At 43.2% G+C, this 23,462-nt stretch overlaps 1 protein-coding gene and 1 long non-coding RNA gene across 19 annotated transcripts in view; one reads left to right on the plus strand and one right to left on the minus strand.

Moving 5' to 3' along the window:
• The window catches only part of LOC140429761 (multiple PDZ domain protein), a 488,055-nt gene that overhangs the window by 236,333 nt on the left and 228,260 nt on the right, over positions 1-23,462 (plus strand). For all 18 annotated transcript variants that reach the window (XM_072517160.1, XM_072517164.1, XM_072517169.1 and 15 more), the window contains one exon: positions 21,453-21,651. In XM_072517160.1, coding sequence (XP_072373261.1) covers positions 21,453-21,651 — 199 coding nt within the window. The remainder of the gene's footprint in view (positions 1-21,452; positions 21,652-23,462) is intronic.
• LOC140429763 (uncharacterized) lies at positions 1,100-22,143 on the minus strand. The gene is made up of 4 exons (XR_011949185.1): positions 22,036-22,143; positions 20,403-20,522; positions 11,332-11,450; positions 1,100-2,972 (listed from the first exon to the last, which is right to left on the minus strand). It is a non-coding gene; the product is annotated as an uncharacterized lncRNA (long non-coding RNA).

The raw sequence follows: 23,462 nt of genomic DNA on the forward strand, positions 1-23,462 counted from the left end.
GTTTTGTTCGGGGGAATGAGTCCTATGTAACAACCAATAATGAGATACAAAAATATTGAAAAAAGGTTCCTGACGTTGTACGATGAGAAATGCAGTCTCCCATTGGCTGAGGAAGTAGGCGATTGTCGCACGCTTTCCTGTTGACGTGAAACTTGATTTTGGCCTACTCGTGATATTTTCCGCTCCCGTCGCCGAACGCGCCCAACGAAAACGGGAGAGTAAAATTCATCCCATAATATACTTGGATTTCCAAAGGCATTTGATGAGGTGCCTCACAAAAGCTTAATATACTGGATCAGAGTTCATATATATGGGGTGATATATTATTTGTATGTATTGGTTACCCTACAGGAAGCAGAGAGTAGGCATAAATGAGACGTATTCAAGTTGGCAGTCTGTGACTAGTTGACTGTTGTCGGGACCATAGCTGGGCCTCAACTGTTTGCACTCTATATTAATGATTTAGACAGAGACACAAAGTAATGTATCAAGTTTGGTGACTGATGTAAAGATAGGTAGGAATGCAAGCTGTGAGGAGGACACAAAAATGCTGCAAAGTCAATTGAGTGGGCCATAAGTGGCAGATGGAGTATAATGTGGGGAACTGTCAGGTTATTCATTTGGTTGGAAGAACTGAAAAACAATGTTTTTTCAAAAGGCGCGAAACTTATTTATCTAGTATAATGTTTTTTGTCGTCCTCACAACTGCTTCCCATCAAATATGCTATCAGTGGTGGATGACAAGGCGGAAGCATGAATAACATTTACGTTGGCAAGACCCCAGAGGATAACTGAAGGATGAAAGGATTTGTTGAGAAATAGAGAGAACTATTCCCTATAGCTGACAGAAGATAGAAAGTGCACTGAGTGCTTATCTTCGAATGTTAATATGCATGAATAAAGTTTATACTATAGTGCCAAAACAGTATCAAATCTCTTAAATAAAATCAAAATGCTGTAGATACTAAAAGTCTGCAATAAAAACAAAGTGCTGGAAATACTCCCTTTGATAGAGTATTTCCAGCACTTCCAGTTATTATTCCAGTAATTGATCTCACTAAGTGTCGTGGAAATTATAATAAAGACAAGTTCCTCGAGGTTCGATTTAAGGAAATTTATTTACACAAATATATTTGGGGAGAGAGAGTGTTCCGGCTGCATAGCCAGGGCACTGTACTCTGAGATTCGATTGAAGACAGCATGTTTTTATCATCTGAAGTAAACAGGCATGTTTATATTAAATAGACCTTGGAAAGTATGTAAGTTGAAATACGTAGTCCGTATGTTCTTGCCCTTGGCTAAAAACAACTCGAGTACACATTTTGTTATCTTTCGGAGGACAATGTGTTTTCATAATAATGCCGAGACCAGAATATTAAGCAGTATTTCATTTATGTTACCTGACCTTATTTTCATTCAAAAGCAGTGTTGAACTATAGTCAAGCATTTCCCAGCATGCTTCTAAGTTGGCAACTCATTAATTTCCCTTCCACAATTCCTTCCTTGTTGATCTTTTGATCAACATCTTTTGGTAAATTATCGTGTAGGATGGGTTATAATGTAAGGGGAACAGACGTATGACAGTTCCCTGCGTGTTATGAGCCTGGTAGCAAGGAGGCAAGGTGTCAAGGGCTGTTCCCGTGTTCATACAATAAAAATATCTTGCGCAACATTAAAACAGTAACCATTCGACAATCAAGATTACAATGGCGATTATAATCCAGCACACAATCCTCTGTCCTGACGATCCTGACCACCCAAAGCCAAAGTGCCATCCCCCATCCGCATGCAATCGTGCTACCTCTCTACGAATGTGATCCACCAGGTTATCAATTTTCTCTGAGTTATCAGGGATGTATGTGCAGCAGTCACGGCCAATCAGGGCACAAGTACCTCCCTTTTCAGGTGACAAGAAATCAAGGGCCATCCTATTCTGCAGGGCAACTGCTCTTATAGCAACCATCTCAGTTTCTATCTGGTTAACAGCTTCTGCAGTGTCATTCGCTACCTACTCCAGGATGTCTCGTAGTTCGCATAGTTCGTATGCATTAGTGGCGATTCCTAATGGTGTTATCATTATTCCCAGCATTTGTGCCCATGTCAGAATACTTTGTGTTGTCCTGTGATGGGGATGGTCCTGCAATTGCTGAATGTGATGCACATAAGGGACTACCTATCCCAAATAGCAGGAGCCTTCCTAATTTTCTGGCATGGCCACAGATAAAATACGTGCCGTTATATGCGGCCGGGTTTCCTTTACCATCTGACATCATTAGTCTAATCGATCCCTTTCCCAGGAGCTTCCACTAGTTTGATTTTCAACTCCTGACCAATCAAAGGTGAATAGTCCTTTAGCTGTAAGGTGGAACATAGGGGGTTGCCAATTCAAGGTCTGATCACACTGACTCGTGCCTACTGTGTGGGTCCCATATGTTTTATGATTCTTAAAGCATATACTTCCTTTTGGGACTCTTGTATAATTGGGAAGGATAAACCAGGGCGGTTGACGTGTTACATTAAACCTAGGCCCCCACCATTCCTCAAACCTATTCATATCATATCCAGCTAATCTCCAATCTAACATATCCTGTGTATCTTCACCACGTCCTGTACTATTTTGTCTTGGAGCCCATTCTGCTATCTGTTCACTGGTGAATGGGATAGGTCGCACAGGGAAGCCCTCCCCCAAGCATCTGGGAATTTGTGTACAAGCCCAGCAACTGAATTTATTTACCCTCTCTGCGTATGAGTGAGACATGTATATTAAGGTGTTAGTATGCAGTTTACCCTCTACATGATGTTGGATTAATATGATAATATAAAAACATCATTCTCTTCAGATCAGCATTTCGCGAGTACTCTCAAAGTTCCATATGATGTAGTTTACACGAGTTGCGTGGATCCCATCTGGCTTTTCTTTTACTTTAATGGCTGTTCAGGTTGTTAGCAGCACTTAGTAGGGTCCATTCCACCTAGGAGAAAAATAATCTTTGTTTAGTGCTTTCACATATACTTGATCTCCAGGTTTAAAGAGTGTGTATTTCCCTCTTTTGGATGCATCTGAGCCTGTCGCACCTTTTCATGTTTTTTTTTCTTCAGCAGTTTCACACATGGCCTGGACATATTTTAGTGATGCCTCACCTGCCCATATTAAGGCTACTGCCGCTGGAGTCATTGGGGGTTTAGTTCCAGTTGTCATGGGACGTTCCATTAATATCTCATATGGGGTTAACCCCGTATTACGATTTTTCTTATTTCTCAGGGCATACATTACTATGGGTATGGCATCGGGCCATAGCAGCCCATTTTGTTGACACACTTTTGTAACTGCAGTTTCAATTATTCCATCCTCCCTTTCCACCATTCCTGAGCATTGTGGCTGATATGCTATATGCAATTTCCAATCAAATCCCATGGCTTCTGTTAGGGCTTTGGTCTATTTGCTAGTGAAACGAGTTCCCCTGTCACTGTTAATAGCCATTGGTATCCCAAATCTAGGTATTATTTCCTTTAACATAATATTTACCACTGCTCTAGCATCATCTCTTTTGGTTGGAAAAGCCTCTACCCATCGTGGAAACATGTCCATTATCACCGATTATTCCTTTGACAAATCAGACGTGTGCGGGCTACTTTTTCAATTGTTACCGTAATACCTCGAGCATACCATTGTTGACATATGGCATGTGTCATTCCTCCTTTGCCCACATGAGCCTGCCCATGGGCACAGCGACATAGTGGCAAAAACAGACTTCTGGGGCATACTGCACGGGTATCTGGGTGGATCTAGATTTGATGATTGTCTTGATAGCAACCCGTTTTTAGCCAAGAGCGATGCTCCTGTGCGTGTTGTAACTTTGGTTCTGTTATGGTGGACGGAAGTTCAACTGCAGCCGCTTGCAGTTGTGGCTGCTGTTTGAAAGCCAATTCCTTTGCTATTTTATCAGCAAATCTATTGCCTCATGAGACTTCACCGTCTGCAGCAGTATGCGCTTCACATTTTAAAACGGCTATCTTGCTGGGCAGCTGAACAGCATCTCGTAAATTTATAATCAATTTAGCATGTTTAATGGGTTGGCCGGAGGAAGTTATGAATCCCCTGTTTTTCCATAAATGGCCAAAATCATGTACTACTCCAAAAGCGGATCGGGCATCAGTATAAATATTGGCTGTTTTATTTATAGCTAGAATACATGCTTTAGTAAGGGCAAACTATTCGGCCGCTTGAGCAGACGTCCCCGAAGGCAGAGCAAAAGCTTCCACTATCTTGAATGAAGTTACTATTGCATAGCCAGCCAGGAGGGTCATATCATTTGGTCGGTTTGCTGACCCATTGGTGAAAAAGATGATGTCTGGATTTTCTAGTGGGTGACTCAATAAATTAGGTCGAGGGGTTGTGGTGGCTTCAACCAATTGTAAACAGTCATGATCATACATATGTTCTGCTTCCGAGGGCGCGGGCAAGAATGTTGCAGGGTGACAGCTGGCGCTCGCTTGTAGGTAAAGTTGGTTTTAGAGAGGATTACTTCGTACCCAGTGTGTCGAGCCGCAGTAAAATGCTGCGTTGCGGATTAATTAAGCAGCAGCAAAACTGATTTTTTTTCTACTACGGCCGCTGTGGCTGCTACTGCTCTTAAGCAATTTGGCATACCCTTTACCACAGCACATAGAGCCACCGCGTAATAGGCAAGGGGTCTTTTCCCTCCTCAATGGTCTTGCACCAGGACCCCTGTTGCAAATCCTCCTGCTTCATTCACATAAAGAGTAAAGGGCTTGCCGAAATTAGCAAGTCCCAAGGCAGGGGTGCTAATCATGGCTTGTTTCAAATTACGAAATACCTGCTCCCTCTCTGGGATCCAGGTAACAACAGAAGGGGCATCGTATAGGGTAGCCTTGCGCAATACTGCGTCCATCTCTCTATAGTCCGGTATCCACTGCCTGCAATAGCCCACCATTCCAAGGAAGGTAAAGGTTTCCTTTTTCATGCGTGGAGTTGGAACCCTTGCTACACGCTGTATTCTTTCAGACCCAAGCCTCCACTGTCCTTGCTGCAGCTGAATCCCAAATACTGAACTGTCTCCTGACAGAATTGAAGTTTGTCCATTGAGACCCGATGCCCTCTTTCTGCCAGATGTGATAATAACAAAAGGGTATTCTGTTGACAAACTAGCCCACCCTCTGAGGCTATCAATAAATCATCATCATATTGAGGGAATGTTGAATCTGCAAACAACTGGCACTCGTCCAAGTTTCTTTTAATACTGTTAATTCCGATATGTAAAGCAAATTGATGTTGACTTTCCGGGTGCAATGGTATGGAGAAAAAGGCTGAGAAAGTATCCGTTGATACTTACGAAGACAAAATGACATTTGTGTCCGGCACCAATGGAGCAATAGTGATAACAATTTTATTGATGGCTCTCAGATCTTGCACAAACCACCATTCATTGGGTCTTCCTACCTTTGGAATAGGGAGTATAGGGGTGTTACAGGGGCTGTGTGTTCGTTTCAGCACCCCTTATGTAATAGTGCATTGATCACTCCCTCTATCCCTTTTTCTGCTTCCGGTGCCAACCAGTGTAGTTTTAAGCAGGGCAGGGCAACGTTCTTCTGTAACTGCACGCTATGCGCTGGGGCAGCATGTACTTTTCCAACATGATTTTTATGTTGGGCCCATAGATGTGCCAGTACCTGGGCCAGGATTGAAGGGAGTAAATGATAGCTCTCTCGGGGAGGTTGTTGTCTTTCAAATGTAGCGGGCCATTGCTCCTCTTTCCAGGTCACTTTGCCCTCCTGTTTGCCATAAAATTCTATCAGGCAATTTCGTCCGTCCATTTCAATATAAATCCCATGTATTACATTTTTCCTTTGGCGTCTTTGATCACTTCTCCTATTTGCTTTGCCTTAGCAGGATGTCTTAGGCCAATGTTAAATGGGGTTCTGAAGTTAAACCCATCCTAAAAAGATCCCTCTGACTATGGGTCAACTGCACTAACATTCCTAATCCCACAACACCGAAAAATAAAAAGGAGTGCCATGCAATGATGTCTGCTTTCCGAAGTGACATTGTGCTTGTAAATTGTATGCATGCTCATCCTCACGAGCATACCAAGCCGTGCAATAGGTCACTATATTCTCTCGTCTGGACTCTATCAGGTGTTTTGATAGCTGTGCCCAAGGGTCTTTTAATCTTTTGTAAGGCTTCCTACAGTTTAAACATTTTTTTTTTATAACCGTGGTACTGTAAGGGTTAACGTTCAGCTGCCAGCATACATAGAATTTACAGTGCAGAAGGAGGCCATTCGGCCCATCGGGTCTGCACCGGCCCTTGGAAAGAACACCCCACCCAAGGTCAACACCTCCACCCCATCCCCACAACCCAGTAACCCCACCCAACACTAAGGGCAATTTTGGACACTAAGGGCAATTTATCATGGCCAATCCACCTAACCTGCACATCTTTGGACTGTGGGAGGAAACCGGAGCACCCAGAGGGAACCCATGCACACACTGGGAGGATGTGCAGACTCCGCACAGACAGTGACTCAAGCCGGAATCGAACCTGAGACCCTGGAGCTGTGAAGCAATTGTGCTATCCACAATGCTACCGTGCTGCCATACAACACAGACACAGAGCGATCGGGGGCAGGCTCAGAATTATTACATTTTGCAGCTGGTGAGCTCGTATTTTAGACAGTTCTATAAACATTCCATTATCAATGCAATGTATTACCGCTCCTAATTTGCAGAGTGCTGTCTGCCTAATAGGGGAAGGTGTCGTTTGGTGGGGTACATCCTTCCTGGGGGTTAAATGTTTTTTGGCCCCTTGATAACCTCTTTCTCTCTATTTGCTAACCAGTGTTCGAGGGACTCATTTCCTTCATTCAAATGATTATCATTATTGGGAACCCAGCCCCCAATGCCAGGTGGCACTGCAATCCCATCCTTCAAAGCTAGCCACGATGCACCTTAAGAGTATTTTAGAAGCAGCAAAACCTCCCCTGGGAGGGGGCTATTAATAGCACACATTTAAGTCAATTTCCAATGATTGATTTTATAGGCATTAGCTATTCTTAGAGACGTATATTTTTCTTTGTCAATTCAGAAAAGGTCAACTGTCTGCTGAAATGGTTAATGTTTCCTGCAGAACCTAAGGGGCGGAGAACTTGGAATGATGCCATTTACGTCTTTTCACGTAATCTAAAAACATATTCATATTCAATTACTTTTATTCGTAAAGGCACTTTCTTTTAAACTGATTTTAATTTCCATATGTTTCAGTTCATTAGAGAAATCTCAACAAAAATCACTTCAGTTATAATCTCTGACTCACAATGTCAGATGATAAAAAATACAACCCACCTAGCACTTCATGCTTTGACTAACTTAAGCAAGGAGTCAGGAGGGCTAGAAGGGGTCACGAAAAGTCATTGGCAAATAGGGTTAAGGAAAATCCCAAGGCTTTTTACACGTACATAAAAAGCAAGAGGGTAGCCAGGGAAAGGGTTGGCCCACTGAAGGATAGGCAAGGGAATCTATGTGTGGAGCCAGAGGAAATGGGCGAGGTGCTAAATGAACACACCAGGCCGCCCTATCCTTTCAGGCAGTAGGACCTTGTGTGAGAACCTCTCTGGCTACATCGAGGGCATCTTGAAACCCATTGTACAAGGTACGCCCAGCTTCTGTCGCGACACAACAGACTTCCTACAGAAACTCAGCACCCATGGACCAGTTGAACCAGGAACATTCCTCGTCACAATGGACGTCTCGGCACTCTACACCAGCATCCCCCATGACGACGGCATTGCTGCAACAGCCTCAGTACTCAACACCGACAACTGCCAATCTCCAGACGCAATTCTGCAACTCATCCGCTTCATTCTGGATCACAACGTCTTCACCTTCGACAACAAGTTCTTCATCCAGACGCACGGAACAGCCATGGGGACCAAATTCGCACCCCAATACGCCAACATCTTCATGCACAAGTTTGAACAGGACCTACTCACCGCACAGACCTTCAACCGACGTTATACACCAGATACATCGATGACATTTTTTTCCTTTGGACCCACAGCGAAGAATCACTGAAACGACTACACGATGACATTAATAAGTTCCATCCAACCATCAGACTCACCATGGACTTCTCTCCAAAATCATTTGCATTATTGGACACACTCGTCTCCATCAAGGACGGTCACCTCAGCACTTCGCTTTACCGCAAACCCACGGATAACCTCATGATGCTCCACTTCTCCAGCTTCCACCCTAAACACATTAAAGAAGCCATCCCCTCTGGACAAGCGCTCCGTATACACAGGATCTGCTCAGACGAGGAGGAGCGTAACAGACATCTACAGACGTTGAAAGATGCCCTCGTACGAACGGGATATGGCACTCGACTCATCGATCGACAGTTCCAACGCGCCACAGCGAAAAACCACACCGACCTCCTCAGAAGACAAACATGGGACACAACCGACAGAATACCCTTTGTCGTCCAGTACTTCCCCGGAGCGGAGAAACTACGTCATCTTCTTCACAGCCTTCAACATGTCATTGATGACGATGAACATCTTGCCAAGGTCATCCCCACACCCCCACTACTTGCCTTCAAACAACCGCGCAACCTCAAACGAACCATTGTTTGCAGCAAACTACCCAGTCTTCAGAACAGTGACCACGACACCACACAACCCTGCCATGGCAATCTCTGCAAGACGTGCCAGATCATTGACATGGATACCACTATTACACGTGAGAACACCACCCACCAGGTACGCGGTACGAACTCGTGCGACTCGGCCAACGTTGTCTACCTCATGCGCTGCAGGAAAGGATGTCCCGAAGCGCGGTACATTGGCGAGACCATGCAGACGCTGCAACAACGAATGAACGGACATCGCGCAACAATCACCAGGCAGGAATGTTCCCTTCCAGTCGGAGAACACTTCAGCAGTCAAGGGCATTCAGCCTCTGATCTCCGGGTAAGCGTTCTCCAAGGCGGCCTTCAGGACGCACGGCAACGCAGAATAGCCGAGCAGAAACTTATAGCCAAGTTCCGCACACATGAGTGCGGCCTCAACCGGGACCTGGGATTCATGTCACATTACATTCATCCCCCACCATCTGGCCTGCGTAATCCTACCAACTGTCCTGGCTTGATGTAATTCACACCTCTTTAACCTGGGGTTACCCCATCTCTGGATCTGTAAAGATTTAATCACCTGCTAATGGTCGCATTCCAAGCATTGTTTGGCATCTTTGAATTTGTCTATATATGTGTTTCTGGAACATACCTCTTCATTCACCTGAGGAAGGAGCAGCGCTCCGAAAGCTAGTGACATTGAAACAAACCTGTTGGACTTTAACCTGGTGTTGTAAGACTTCGTACTGTGCTCACCCCAGTCCAACGCCGGCATCTCCAGATCCGAACTATAGTCTAGCATTTCCCAGCATGCTTCTAAGTGGCAACTCATTAATTTCCCTTCCACACTAAGCATTGACTTTTTCCATTGAAAATCCACATCAATACATAAGTCTAGTTTATAACCTGTGATTTGCTGCCATCTACTGCCTTCAACTAAAACCCAGTTATTACTTCATTGATGTATTAAATCAATCACCAATACAGAAAATTAGTTTGAAGATGGTGGCAAAAGCAGCATTTTCTTCTGTAGATGTTACAGCAACTGTAGTTTGGAAGGCTATTTAAGCTTTAATATGATTGTGCACTTACATTAACGTGCATGTAATTCGGAATATAAAGAAAACCAGAACTGTCAAGGTTGAGATAGAAACAGAAAATGCTGGAATAACTCAGCAGGCCTGGCTATATGTGTGGACAGAGCGACAGAGTTAATAAGTAGAGTAGGAACCGACAACCACACAGTTCTTATGGAAATGACATTTTGTTTTCACATTGAGGATACGCTCCATCGTGTTGTATGGCAATACCATCCTGCTAAATGGGATAGATTTTAAACTCAAAATTGGGCATCCATGAGTCGCTTTGGGCCATCAGCAGCAGAATTGTATACAACCACAATCTGTAATCTCATGGTCTGGCACATCCCCCTCTCTAACATGACCATCAAGCCAGGGAATAAACCCTGCTTTAATGAAGAGTGCTGGAGAGCATTCCAGGAACAGTAGAATCATAGAATCCCTACAGTGCAGAAGGAGGCCATTTGGGCATCCAACCTGCACCGACCCTCCGAAAGAGTTCCCTAAACTAGGCCCAGTCCTGTGCATTATCCCTGTAAATCCTGTCACCCCACCTAATCTTTGGGCACTAAGGGGCAATTTAGCATGGCCAATCCATCTAACCTGCACATCTTTGGACTGTGTGGGGGGAAACTGAAGATCCTGGAGTAAACCCACGCAGACACGGGGAGAATGGGCAAACTCCACACAGACAGTCATCCGAGGTTGAAATGAATCCCGGGTCCTTTGCACTGTGAGGCAACAGTGCTAACCACTTTGCCACCATGCCTAAATCTAAATACCTAAAAATATCATGTCAACTTGGTGAAGCTACAACATGAGACTACTTGCTTGCTAAACAACGAAAGACCGGATTAAGTGATCCCCCACCCAACGGATCAGATCAAAACTCTGCAGTCCTGCACATTCCAGTTAATAATAATATTTATTATTGTCACGAGTAGGCTTACATTAACACTGCAATGAAGTTACTGTGACATGCCCCTAGTTGCCACACTCCGGCACCTGTTCGGGTAGTTAAGGAACTAACTCCTATAAATACCTAAGGCAAGGCTGAAGCATTTACAACCATCTTCAACCAAAAGTGCCGAGTGGATCATCTATCTCGTCCTCCTATTAGGTCCCAAGCTTCACAAATGCTAGTCTTTAGCCAATTAGATTTGTTCCATGTGAAATAAAGAAATGGCTGCAGTCACTGGATACTGCAAAGGCTATGGGCCCTGACAACATACCAGCAATAGTACTGAAGGTTTGTGTTCCACAGCTAGTTGCGCCCCTAGTCAAGCTCTTCTAGTACAACTAAAACACTAGTATCTACCTGCCCAGGTATGTCCTGTGCACAGGACCAATCCAACCCGACCAATTATTGCCCCATCAATTTACTCTTGGTCATCGGCAAAGTGATGGAAGGGGGTTGTCAACAGTGCTATGAAGAGGCACTCTTTCATCAATAATCTGCTCACTGACTCTCATTTTGGGTTCTGCCAGGGCCACTCGGTTCCTGCCTCATTACAACCTTGGTCCAATAGAGTGATTGCCCTTGACGTCGAAACAACATTTGACCGAGTGTGGTATCAAGGAACCCACTGGTTGGAATCATACCTGGCACAAAGGAAGAGAGCTGTGTGGTTGGAAATTCACCATAGCCCCAGGACATCACTGCAGGAGTTCCTCAGACGAGTGCTCTAGTCCCATCCACCTTCAGCAGCTGCACCAATGACCTTCCCTCCGTCATAAGATACAAGCATATGAAATAGGAGCAGAAAATAGGCAATTCAGTCCTTCCATCCTGCACCACCAATCAATAAGATCATAGTTTATCTGTTTGTGTTTGCAATTCTGCATTTCATCTACCCCTAATAACTTCGATTCCCTTGCATGACAAAGAATCTATCAACCTTCGCCTTAAAAAAAAAAATTCAATGATCCCACCTCTATTGCCTATGTAGAGCTCTCTGAGCGAAGAAATATCTTCCTGTGACCTGGATTTTGTGCTTATTGGACACACTCGAGCCCGGAGGCGGATGCCAAATGTGCTTCCGACCACGATCAGCCCAGAATGCAATTTCATGCTGGCTGGCCAATTAATGAGCAGCCAGCACGAATTACCAGCTGAGAAAAACACAAGAGCTCCCATAGTGGGAGTGGGAAGAAGGTGGGTGCCAGGAAGCGGGAAAGTGTGGGCTGGCACTTCTAATGGGGTCCCCCAAGACAGACGGTTGCTGAGGAGCTGTCTCATCGAGCGAGCTGAAAACTTATACAGATTAAATGTGATGACAAAATGCAGCAAGCTGTGTCTGTGTAGCCCATTCAAAAACCTGACCGCAGAACTTTGAAAACTTCCGTCCCCAAACATTTTTAAACATTTTATTTCAGCCCGGACATTTCATCTTGCCCTGGATCAAGGTTGTAGCAAAAAGTGACGACCACCTGACCAATTGGTACACCCGTTAACCGTTACAATGGACAGGCCATGTGAAATTACTTTTAATTGACTCCTTAATGGCCTTAATTCACCACTTAATTGTCAGTACTCGCACTTCTGACTCCTGCACATGCCCTCCAACTGAAATATCACGTGAGAGCGCGATGACACCAGGATGTATTCTTGCACAATTCCAGGTCGGGTGCACACTTGACCGACCATCCTGGCCCATCTCTGTTCTAATAGAGCGACCCCTAATTTTAAAACAGTGCCCCCCTAGTGCTGGACTCACCCAGAAGAGGAAGCCACCATTTCACATCCACCTTCTCGAAACTGTTCAAGTCACCTTTCACTCGTCAAAACTCCAGCAGAAACAAGTCCAGTCTGTCCAACCTTCCTCCAAGGACAACCTGCTCATTCCAGGGATTAGTCTAGTAAACTAGTGGGTGTCTGCTGATGATTGTTTAAAATTCAGCAGCATTTGTGACTCCTCAGATACTGGAGCACTTTGTGGTCACATGCAGCAAGATTCAGGCTTGGGCTGCACTTTGTGCCTTACAAGTGCCAGGCAATAACCATCTCCAGCAATAGAGAATCTAACCACCTCCCCTTGACATTCAATGGCATTGCCATCTCTGAATCTCCCACTGTCATCCTGGAGGTTATCATGACCAGTAGCTTAACTGGAGCAGCTATATAAATACTGTGGCTACAAGATCAGTCAGAGTCTCGGTATTCTGTGGAGAGTAACTCCCTCTTGATTCTCCAAAATATGTCCACCATCTACAAGACACAAGTCAGGAGTGTGATTAAATGCATTGCAATAGCTCACCAAGACTCCTTTGACAACAGCTTCCAAACCGGCAACTTCTATCAACTAGCAAGCCAAGGGCAGCAGAAGCGTGTGAATACCAGCACCTGCAGGTTCATCTCCAAGCCTTTCCCCCCCCCCATCTGCAGTGGTTCACGAAGACTGCTCACCACCATCTTCTCGAGGGCAATTAGAGATGGGCAATAAATGCTGCCCTAGCTAGTGACACCCACATCTCATGAAAGGAATATAAAAATATGTGCAGTCTGCCTGTATCTCTGCTGAATTAGGATTTGAGCTTTGAAATTAAGGCTGACACTAAGTACTGAGGGAGTACTGCTCTGCCAAAGGTGCTGTCTTTTGAATGAAATGTTAATCATACATCTAAAAGATCCTGCGAGCTACTTTGAAAAACAACAGTGGTGTTCTCCCCAGTGTTCTTTCAAATATTTATTCCTCAATTAATGTCATTAAAAAGTCGATTATCTGGTCATTATTATGCTTATGGGAGCGTGTTGAATGGAGATTGGCTGATGCCTTTCCCAATTAGAACAGTGACTAACTACACTCCAAAAATACGTCATTAGGTGCAAAGTGCTTTAAGGTAGCCAGTAAAAATACTATAAATACAAGTCTTTACTCTCTCCCTAAAAATCTATCATCCAAAGTGCCGCTGTCCGGTCCGAACTCGAGCCGTATCCTGGTTACCCATTACCCCCGTGCTTGCTGTCCTACAGTCCAGGCAAGCTCAATTTTATAATTCTCACTTTTGTTTTCAAATCCTTCAATGATTTTGACCTTCCCTATCTCAGTAATCTCTAGCCCTACAACGCTCTGATGTATGTGCATTTATCAATTTTTTTAAAATTTAGAGTACCCAATTAATTTTTTTCAATTAAGGGGCAATTTAGCATGGCCAATCCACCTACCCTGCACATCTTTGGGTTGTGGGGGTGAAACCCACGCAAACACGGGGAGAATGTGCAAACTCCACACGGACAGTGACCCAGAGCCGGGATCGAACCTGGGATCTCGGCGCCGTGAGGCAGCAGTGCTAACCACTGCGCCACCGTGCTGCCCCATTCATCCAATTCTACCCTCTTGTGCATCCTGGATTTTAATCACTCTCCCATTGGTGGCCAGGCCCTCGGCTGCATGGCTTCTTTTGCTAGAATTCCCTTCCTAAACCTCTCTTCTCAATACTTCACTTCCCTCTTTTCAGAAGCCCTCTAAAACCTGCCTCTTTTACCAAGCTCATGGCTATCTGGCCTAATAAAGCCTTACTGGCACTGTATCCAGTCCTACTTTGTAATGCTCCTCTTAAAATTGCTATTTAAAAATGTTGTTTTACCAGTCACAGGGTAGGTGTACTGTACACCAGATGACAATAGTGACACGGAAGAGTTTTTAAATCAGCGGTATGAGGGCATGCTTTGGTCAGTCTCGAAGGATCATGCACCCTGATTTGTCAGAATATTTTTTTCAACACCGCCTACTGTGTTATGGAGAAATATAACACTGTTATGTTACCATTTTAACAATACAAGCTGCACTACAAAATCACCAATCAATTTGCACCGTATATTTACTTGTTTGTAAAATGCAATCGCTTAGAAAACCTTGTCAAGCCTCATAATGTGAATTTGCTTGGCATGGATTTGAAAACAAATGAAGATTTCACTCGGGTTGTTACACTTCCTTCGTTATGATACATAAATAGATGTTGAGCAGTATGGACATGGCCTTAAACATAAGCGGGTAGTTTCTGTTCGGCAATTTGCCTGGGATCGGCCAAACTGGCGAAAAATAACCCTCAGAATTACAAGTGCAAGTTACATTAGAGCAAACTGGGTTTGTGGAATTCTCTGCTGGAAGTCTGTCCAGCAGTCCACAAAACTGGTAATTTCTCCAGAACTAATTAATTACCGTGGCAAGTTTGAACTGATTGCGACCCTTTGAGGAAACTTTTCAAATCAACGTGGTTTCTTTTAGGTGCAAGGATGGACATTTTAAAAATGTTTAAATATTAAAATATATTTAGTTTATTACTATATGCTAATAAAATAGTGAATAGTGAATATTTCTGTGCAGTTTTTTAAAAAGTCATTTGCAACATTTTTTTAAACTGGTTATTCGCAGATGGTGGACTGAACATAAGAACTAGGATCAGGAGTAGGCCATCTCGCCCCTTGAGCCTGCTCCGCCATTCAATAGGATCATGACTGACCTTGTTGTGGACTGAGCTCCACTTGCCCGTTCACCATAACCCTGAATTCTTTACTGTTCAAAAATCTATCTATCTTTGCATTAAAAACATTTAACGAGGTAGCCTCAACTGCTTCACTGGGCAGGGAATTCCACAGATTCACATCCCGAGGGGTGAAGAAGTTCCTCAACTCAACCCGAAATCTGCTCCCCCCTATTTTGAGGCTATGCCCCCTAGTTCTAGTTTTACTCACGAGTGTGCAACATAACCTTGTTTTTAAACTCCACCCCTCCAGCAATAAAGGACAAAATTCCATTTGCTGCCTTAATTACCTGTTGCACCTGCAAATCAACTTTTTGCGATTCATGCACAAGGACACCTAGGTTCTTCTGCACAGCAACATGCTGCAATTTTTTTACCATTTAAATAATAGTCCATTTTGCTGTTACTCCGACCAAAATTGATGACCTCACATTTACCAACGTTGTACTCCATCTGCCAGACCCTTGCCCACTCACTTAAAACTATCTACATCCCTCTGCGGACTTTGTGTCCTCTGCACACTTTGCTCTGCCACTCATCTTAAAGTGTCATCTGCGAACTTTGACACATTACACTTGGTCCCCAACTCCAAATCATCTATGTAAATTGTAAACAATTGCGGTCCCACCACTGATCCCTGAGGCACACCACTAGCCATTGATAGCCAACCAGAAAAACACCCATTTTGGGTTTGCGCTGCACTTGTAATTCTGAGGGGGGGGGGGTTGCGCCAGTTTGGCTGATCTCGGGAAAATTGCTGAACAGAAACTACCCGCTTACCTTCAGCAATTCAGTAATTACCCATAACGCCATGCATCTTTATCTTATGCAGCAGCCTTTTGTGCGGCACCTTGTCGAATGCCTTTTGGAAATCCAGATTCACCACACCCACCAGTTCCCCGTTGTCCGCCACGCTCGTAATGTCCTCAAAGAATTCCAGTAAATTAGTTAAACATGACCTGCCTTTTATGAACCCATGCTGCATCTGTCCAAAGAGAAATTTCTCTCCTGATGTCTCACTATTTCTTCCTTGATAATAGATTCAAGCATTTTCCACATTACAGAAGTTAAGCCAACTGGCCAGTGAGCCTTACGTCAGTGGTAGGGAAATTACTGGAGAGAATTCTTTAAGACAGAATCTACTCCCATTTGGAAGCAAGGGGTCGTATTAGCTTCCGGCAGCACGGTTTTGTGAAGGGGAGGTTGTGATCACTAACTTGATATAGTTTTTCGAGGAGGTCACAAAGATGATTGATGCAGGTAGGGCAGTGGATGTTGTCTCTATGGACTTCAGTAAGGCCTTTGACAAGGTCCCTCATGGCAGACTGGTACAAAAGGTGAAGTCACACGGGATCAGAGGTGAGCTGGCAAGATGGATACAAAACTGGCTAGGTCGTAGAAGGCAGAGAGTAGCAATGGAAGGGTGCTTTTTAGATTGGAGGGCTGTGACTAGTGGTGTTCCGCAGGGATCAGTGCTGAGACATTTGCTGTATGTAGTATAGATCAATGATTTGGAGGAAAATGTAATTGGTCTGATTAGTAAGTTTGCGGACGACACAAAAGGTTGGTGGAATTGCGGATAGCGGTGAGGACTGTCAGAGGATATGGAAGAATTTAGATCGTTTGGAGATTTGGACGGTGAGATGGCAGATGGAGTTTAATCCGGACAAACGTGAGATAATGCATTTTGGAAGGTCTAATACAGGTAGGGAATATACAGTGAATGGTAGAACCCTCAAGAGTATTGAAAGTCAAAGAGATCTAGGAGTACAGGTCCACAGGTCACTGAAAAGGGCAACACAGGTGGAGAAGGTAGTCAAGAAGGCATACAGCATGCTTGTCTTCATTGGCTGGGGCATTGAGTATAAAAATTGGCAAGTTGCAACTGTATAGAACCTTAGTTAGGCCACACTTGGAGGATGGTGTTCAATTCTGGTCGCAACACGAACAGAAGGATGTGGAGACTTTAGAGAGGGTGCAGAAGAGATTTACCAGGATGTTGCCTGGTATGGAGGGCATTAGCTATGAGGAGAGGTTGAATAAACTCTGTTTTTTCTTACTGGAGCGAAGGAGGTTGAGGGGCGACCTGATAGAGGTCTACAAAATTATGAGGGGCATCGACAGAGTGGATAGTCAGAGACTTTTTCCGAGGGTAGAGGGGTCAATTACTAGGGGGCATAGGTTTAAGGTGCGAGGGGCAAGGTTTAGAGGAGATGTACGAGGCACGTTTTTTACCCAAGGGTAGTGGGTGCCTGGAGCTCACTGCCGGAGGAGGTGGTGGAAGCAGGGACGATAGTAACGTTTAAGGGGCATCTTGACAAATACATGAATAGGATGGGAATAGAGGGATATGGACCCCGGAAGTGTAGAAGATTTTAGTTTAGACAGGCAGCATGGTCGGCGCTGGCTTGGAGGGCCGAAGGGCCTGTTCCTGTGTTGTACTGTTCTTTGTTTTAGTTACCAACCTTTTGTCTACCTACTTTTTTAAACAGTGATGTCACATTTACTGTTTTCCAATCTGCCGGCACCCCCCCAGAGTCCAGCAAATTTTGTTAAATTACCACAAGTGCATTTGCTATTTCTCCCGCCATCTCTTTTAGTACCCTGGGATGCATTCCATCTGGGTCAGGAGACCCATTAGCTTGCCCAACACTACCTCCTTAGTGATAATGATTGTTTCTAGGTTGTCACCTGCCATAGCCTTGCCATCAATTATTGGCATGTTATTTGTATCTTCCACTGTGAAGACCAACACAAAACACCGGTTCAATGCCTCGACCTTCATTTCCTGTTATTAAATCACCCTTCTCATCCTCAAAGGACTAATGTTTACCTGAGGCACTCTTTTTCATTTTATATATTTGTAGAAACTTTTTACTATCTGTTTTTATATTCTGAGCTCCTTTTCTCTCACAACTTACCTTACTTTTCTTTATAGCTTTTTTCGTGGCTTTCTGTTGACCTTTAAAGATTTCCCAATCCTCTAGTTTCCCACTAATCTTTGCTACTTGGTATGCATTTTCGTTCAATTTGATACCCTTCTTTATTTCCTTAGATATCCATGGCTGATTCTCCCTTTTCCTACAGTCCTTCCTTTTTACTGGTATACACTTTTGCTGAGCACTGTGAAAAATCGCTTTGGAAGTCCCCTACTGTTGCTCGATTGTCCCACCATAAAGTCTTTGCTCTCACTCTACCTTAGCCAACTCCTCCCTCATCCCGTTGTAGTCTTATTTAAGCACAAGATACTGGTATTAGATTTTACCTTCTCACACTCCATCTGTATTTTAAATGCAACCATTCTGTGATCACTCCTTCCGAGAGAATCCCTAACTATGAGATCATTAATTATTCTTGTCTCATTACAGAGGACCAGATATAGGACAGCTTGCTCCCTCGTAGGTTCCATTACATACTGTTCGAGGAAACTGTCACGATACATTCTGTAAACTCCTCCTCAAGGCTGCCTTGACCGACCTGGTTTGACCAATCGACATGTAAATTAAAATCCCCCATGATAATTGCCATGGGTCACTGTCTGATGCGGAGTCTGCATGTTTCCCCCGTGTGTGCGTGGGTTTTCTCCGGGTGCTCCAGTTTCCTCCTACAGTCCAAAGATGTGCAGGTTAGGTGGATTGGCCATGCTAAATTGCCCTTGATGTCCAAAATTGCCCTCCTTGTTGGGTGGGGTTACTGGGTTATGGGGATAGGGTGGAGGTGTGGGTTTGGGTAGGGTGCTCTTTCCAAGAGCCGGTGCTGACTCGATGGGCCAAAGGGCCTCCTGCACTGTAAATTCAACGATTCTATGATACCATTTTTACATGCATCAGTTTCTTTGTTTATTGCCTATTTGGTGGCCTATAGATTATGCTCATCTGTGACCCTTTTCTCCTTACTATTTCTGATTTCCACCCAGCTGGGTTGAACCTTTTCCTCCAAAGAACCTATATCATCTGTCACCTCCGCCCTGATGTCATCCTTAAATATCAGAGCTACACCACCTCCCTTACTTTCCTGTTTGTCTTTCCGAATAGTCTGATACCCCTGGATATTTATCTGTCGTGACCACCCTACAAACACATCCGGTAAATCATACTCATTTGCGATGATTTGTGCGGTCAACTCATTTACCTTGTTTCAAATGCTACGAGCATTCAGGTAAAGTGCCCTTATGCTTTTTATACCTTATTTTTGAATCCTAACACCTCCATTAATAACATCTCCTGAGTTCTTCTTCCCTTTAACATTTTTTATAATTTTCCATGTAGTAGAACCCCCTTCCCACGTGCTAACCTGCTGTTTGCTTCCCATTAACCCGTAGTTTTACCCTTCCGTCCCCCTCCTTACCCACCCCCCCTTGCTAGAAGTCCTTGTGACCACCCTATTTATCCTTTCCGTGAGAGCACTGGTCCTGCATCCCCCTAATTATAGAATCCCCTACAACTACCACTTGTCTTTTGCTCTCCCCGCTTGAATAGCCTCCTGTACTACGGTACAGTGGTCGACTAACTCATTCCCCCAATAGCCCTTTTCCTCATCCACACACTGAGCAACTGCCATGTACCTATTGGACAAGGTCAAGTGCTGAGGATCCTGAATTCAGCATCCCTCTACCTGCCTCACTTGCAATCACACCCTGCTGTCCCTGACCACTGACAGAATTTGAGGGATTTCATCTATGGGATGTGACCGCCTCCTGAAACAAAGCGTCCAAATAACTCTCCTCTTCCCAGATGCGCCGCAGTGTCTGAAGCTCAGACTCCAGCTCATCAACTCTGAGCCGAAGTTCCTCAAGCAACCAACACTTGCTGCAGGTGTGGTCCCTGCAGCTTTCAATGTGATCTGCCAGCTCACACATCATGCAACTGCAGCATGTCACCTGCCCAGCCAACGATACTTAGTTAATTAATTAATTAATTTGTTTGCAGTGTATTTTTTAAATTTAGCACAGATTCCCTATCAGCCAATCACTTTTTCAGTTATTTTTCAGCTTCAGTGGAATCCCCAAGGTAAGTTACTTTATATGCTCAGAGTTCAATGCTCTGTCCACCGAGGCTACTCCCTGGAGATTAGGCCGCGGATCCCCGGGGTAAGTTACTTTATAGTCACCAAGTTCAATGTTCCACCCACCGAGGCTGCACCCTGGAGACTAGACCCCGAATCCCCGAGGTAAGTTACTTTATACTCACCGAGTTCAATGCTCCACCCACCGAGGCTGCTCCCTGGAGTCTGGACCACGAATCCCCGAGGTAAGTTATTTCATATTCACCGAGTTCTATGCTCCGCCCTCCGAGACTGCTCCCTGGATCCTTTATTAAAAATGCTTATTTTTGAGATAAATCAATTTTTCACCAGGCTACTACTAAATGCATCAAAGAATGTTTTTTTTTTTTTATATACAAAATTAAAAATTACATTGTAAACAATGCCTAATTGCACTGGTTCATGTTTTTACATGTGTGATTATAGAAATAAATTTGACTGGAAACTTGAACTGTAAAACCTCCCACAATTTGCAGCCACTTTGTTGACTGCAGAAACTCTACCCAGGATGCTCAGTTAACTGCTATACCCAATAAAATGTCTGAAACAAGGCCCTAAACTTGCAACAACACAGAGAAAAAAATATTGGAGAAAAAAGCCTGTGAAGGAATTGGGAAGGAAATTTGGAACAAGCAGTATCCTATTTCTCATTAGATATTTCTGCAAATTATCCGGAAGGTTGAATTGTTACTTATTACATCATTGGTTCTGTTCCAGCTAGCATAGTGTAAAAATTGAACTTTCAGATTTGGAAGGGAAGACTGACTGATGGATAGAAAGCAAACTAAATTTCTATCAAATACTGTTTTACTTTTGTTCCTTTTCTTCAATGGGCAACATTTTTATTTGCTTAACTTTAAAAAGGAGCTACATAATTACGAAAGGGATTGAAAATTCCAGGTTTTTCTGTTAACGAACACTGGTTCCAGCTCTTTTGAGACTCATGGAATGTTGGCAAAGAAGCCAACAATTAGTAATCAATGTCAGTTTGGTTCCTTAAGATTGGCATTTACCTTTTTGGAGACTGATAAATTTCAGTTTTTCTCTTGAAATGTGCTTTGTGGTTTGGCTGAGGAAATTAATTCTAGTGTCGGAAGTACAAATTATACAAGTCTATTGGAAGAAATTACTTTTGGTGTGTTAAATGGTTAATTTTTGTTTCACTGTGTTCAAAAAATACATTTCTAATCTTGTAGGAATGACTGTGAGTGGCAGTAAGGATGGCTCAGGAATGATGGTGCGTAATATTATTCATGGCGGATCCATCGGTCTAGATGGCCGAATTGGGGTAGGTGACTGCATCTTAGCAATCAATGGGGAACCAACTACAGATCTCACCAATGCACAATCCCGTGCAATGCTTCGAAGGCATTCTCTCATTGGACCAGACATAATGTAAGTGACAAAAGTAAAGGTCAGACAATTAGTAAGTACTTGATTGGCGTGTGATATGTGAGAAAGCAAAAAGCTATTCACAGTTAAATCCTTCTAGGACAAGGGATATCAAGAAGTTGGGACCAGATACTTAATGTTAAAACCAAGTATGTAGGCAGCCTGATTACACAGAACTGTGAGCCCCTGATGAAGAAAATTCAAATGCACAAGAGTGATATATATACAAAATATGTGATTCTTCACTTTTTTTCCACTGTTCTTGCCACAGGCTTCTCTCTCTCATACTGATTCTTACTGTAGTGTTGAGACTTCCTTAGTGGCCCTGAAAAATTACTTGTACGCCTGGGTTTCACGGTTAGCGGCAGAGTGGTGTTTGTCACTAACCTTGCCAGCTACCCAAAAAAAGTTGGTAATCTCTGTGGCGTTGATTTACCATTTACCAAAGTCACTTTGAATCTGGTGTCCAGTCAGTGGGATCTCTGAGGGTCCATTGTGATGTCATCAAACAGAGTAAGCAGCCAATCACATTGAATTATTTTCACAGACAGCAAACTGGAAAGTAAAATGAGTTTTTAACTATTAATTAACATTCCAGAGAGTTTAATAAATGATTAGGACATATATATGGGATTAAGGTAGATGCTGAAATATAAACTAACTTTTTTCAGAAAGCGTTTTTTCATAATGGAGATATTTGACATCCGATAAATATAACTAATTTTTCAGAGCCAGTGAAACTGTTCAGAAGTAATAATGAGCTTAGTAAGCTCTTAAAAATGCAGTTACACCTCGTTCAACAACATGTAATTTTTTCAAGGGGTTTTACAGCAAAACTAATAATGTAAACGTACATATTTTTTCCTGGTCACAGACTTCTACTTGATTGCAGCTTGGGGGAACTTTAACACACATCCTATGGGGAAGCCTAGAATCACTGACCGGAACTTGAGTTTTTAACTTCACTTGTATGTATATACACTCCAGATGTTGATGTCTGTGTCAGAAAGGTCATGATGGTGAACATAGGACAGTTTCACTGTCATTATTACTGGAAAATCTGGGCCATAGATTAAAGTGGCTTTTTTGTTTCAATATTTTGGAAAATAATGGCAATTCTGACTCTAGCTTATGTTGAAAAACATTTGGAAAGCAAAATGAAATCTAGTAATCTGTTCAAATATTATTTTGAAGGAACTTAGATACAATTAGAGAAGTTGAAATGTTGAAGGCTTTCATTTGATGTATTTCTATACATTTCTTCAAGCCAGTGAACTTTGGCTATAGGTTTTGCTCCAAAGAATTTTAAGTTGGTTCCTGGGATTCCATCTGCAGAGCCCTGCCAAATGTTCAACTGGCTGTCTAGGTCACTCTGACTTTGTATTACACTTGCATTAAAGCCACATCAAGGCAAACACATTCTTAATCAAAAATAAAAATTCTGATGTCACAGTTTCTTCTGCACAAAAAAACCCTGATCCAAGGATAACTTGGCAAATTAATTGTGTCTTTATCCCCTTCAACAGTTTATATCCTTAACTATTTTACTCAGAAAAATGAAACACAATTTTAGGATTAAGAAAAGCAAATTTTACACCGCAACTAAAAATATTGAAAAGTGAAAATCTAAAATTCCTTGCTTTTGGTTGGAATGTTTGAAATGTTATTTCCACAGTAGATTTTGTTTCTTTTCAATGTACAGCTTTTTTATATACTTGTTCTCGATGAATGTTCCCAGAAGAAGAATGTTATGATTTTTATTACTCCGCATTTGACATAAATTGCATTCACCAGCTTGTGAATTAAGAAAAGTC

Source organism: Scyliorhinus torazame, chromosome 9 (genome assembly GCF_047496885.1).
Source record: "Scyliorhinus torazame isolate Kashiwa2021f chromosome 9, sScyTor2.1, whole genome shotgun sequence".
NCBI lineage: Eukaryota > Metazoa > Chordata > Chondrichthyes > Carcharhiniformes > Scyliorhinidae > Scyliorhinus > Scyliorhinus torazame.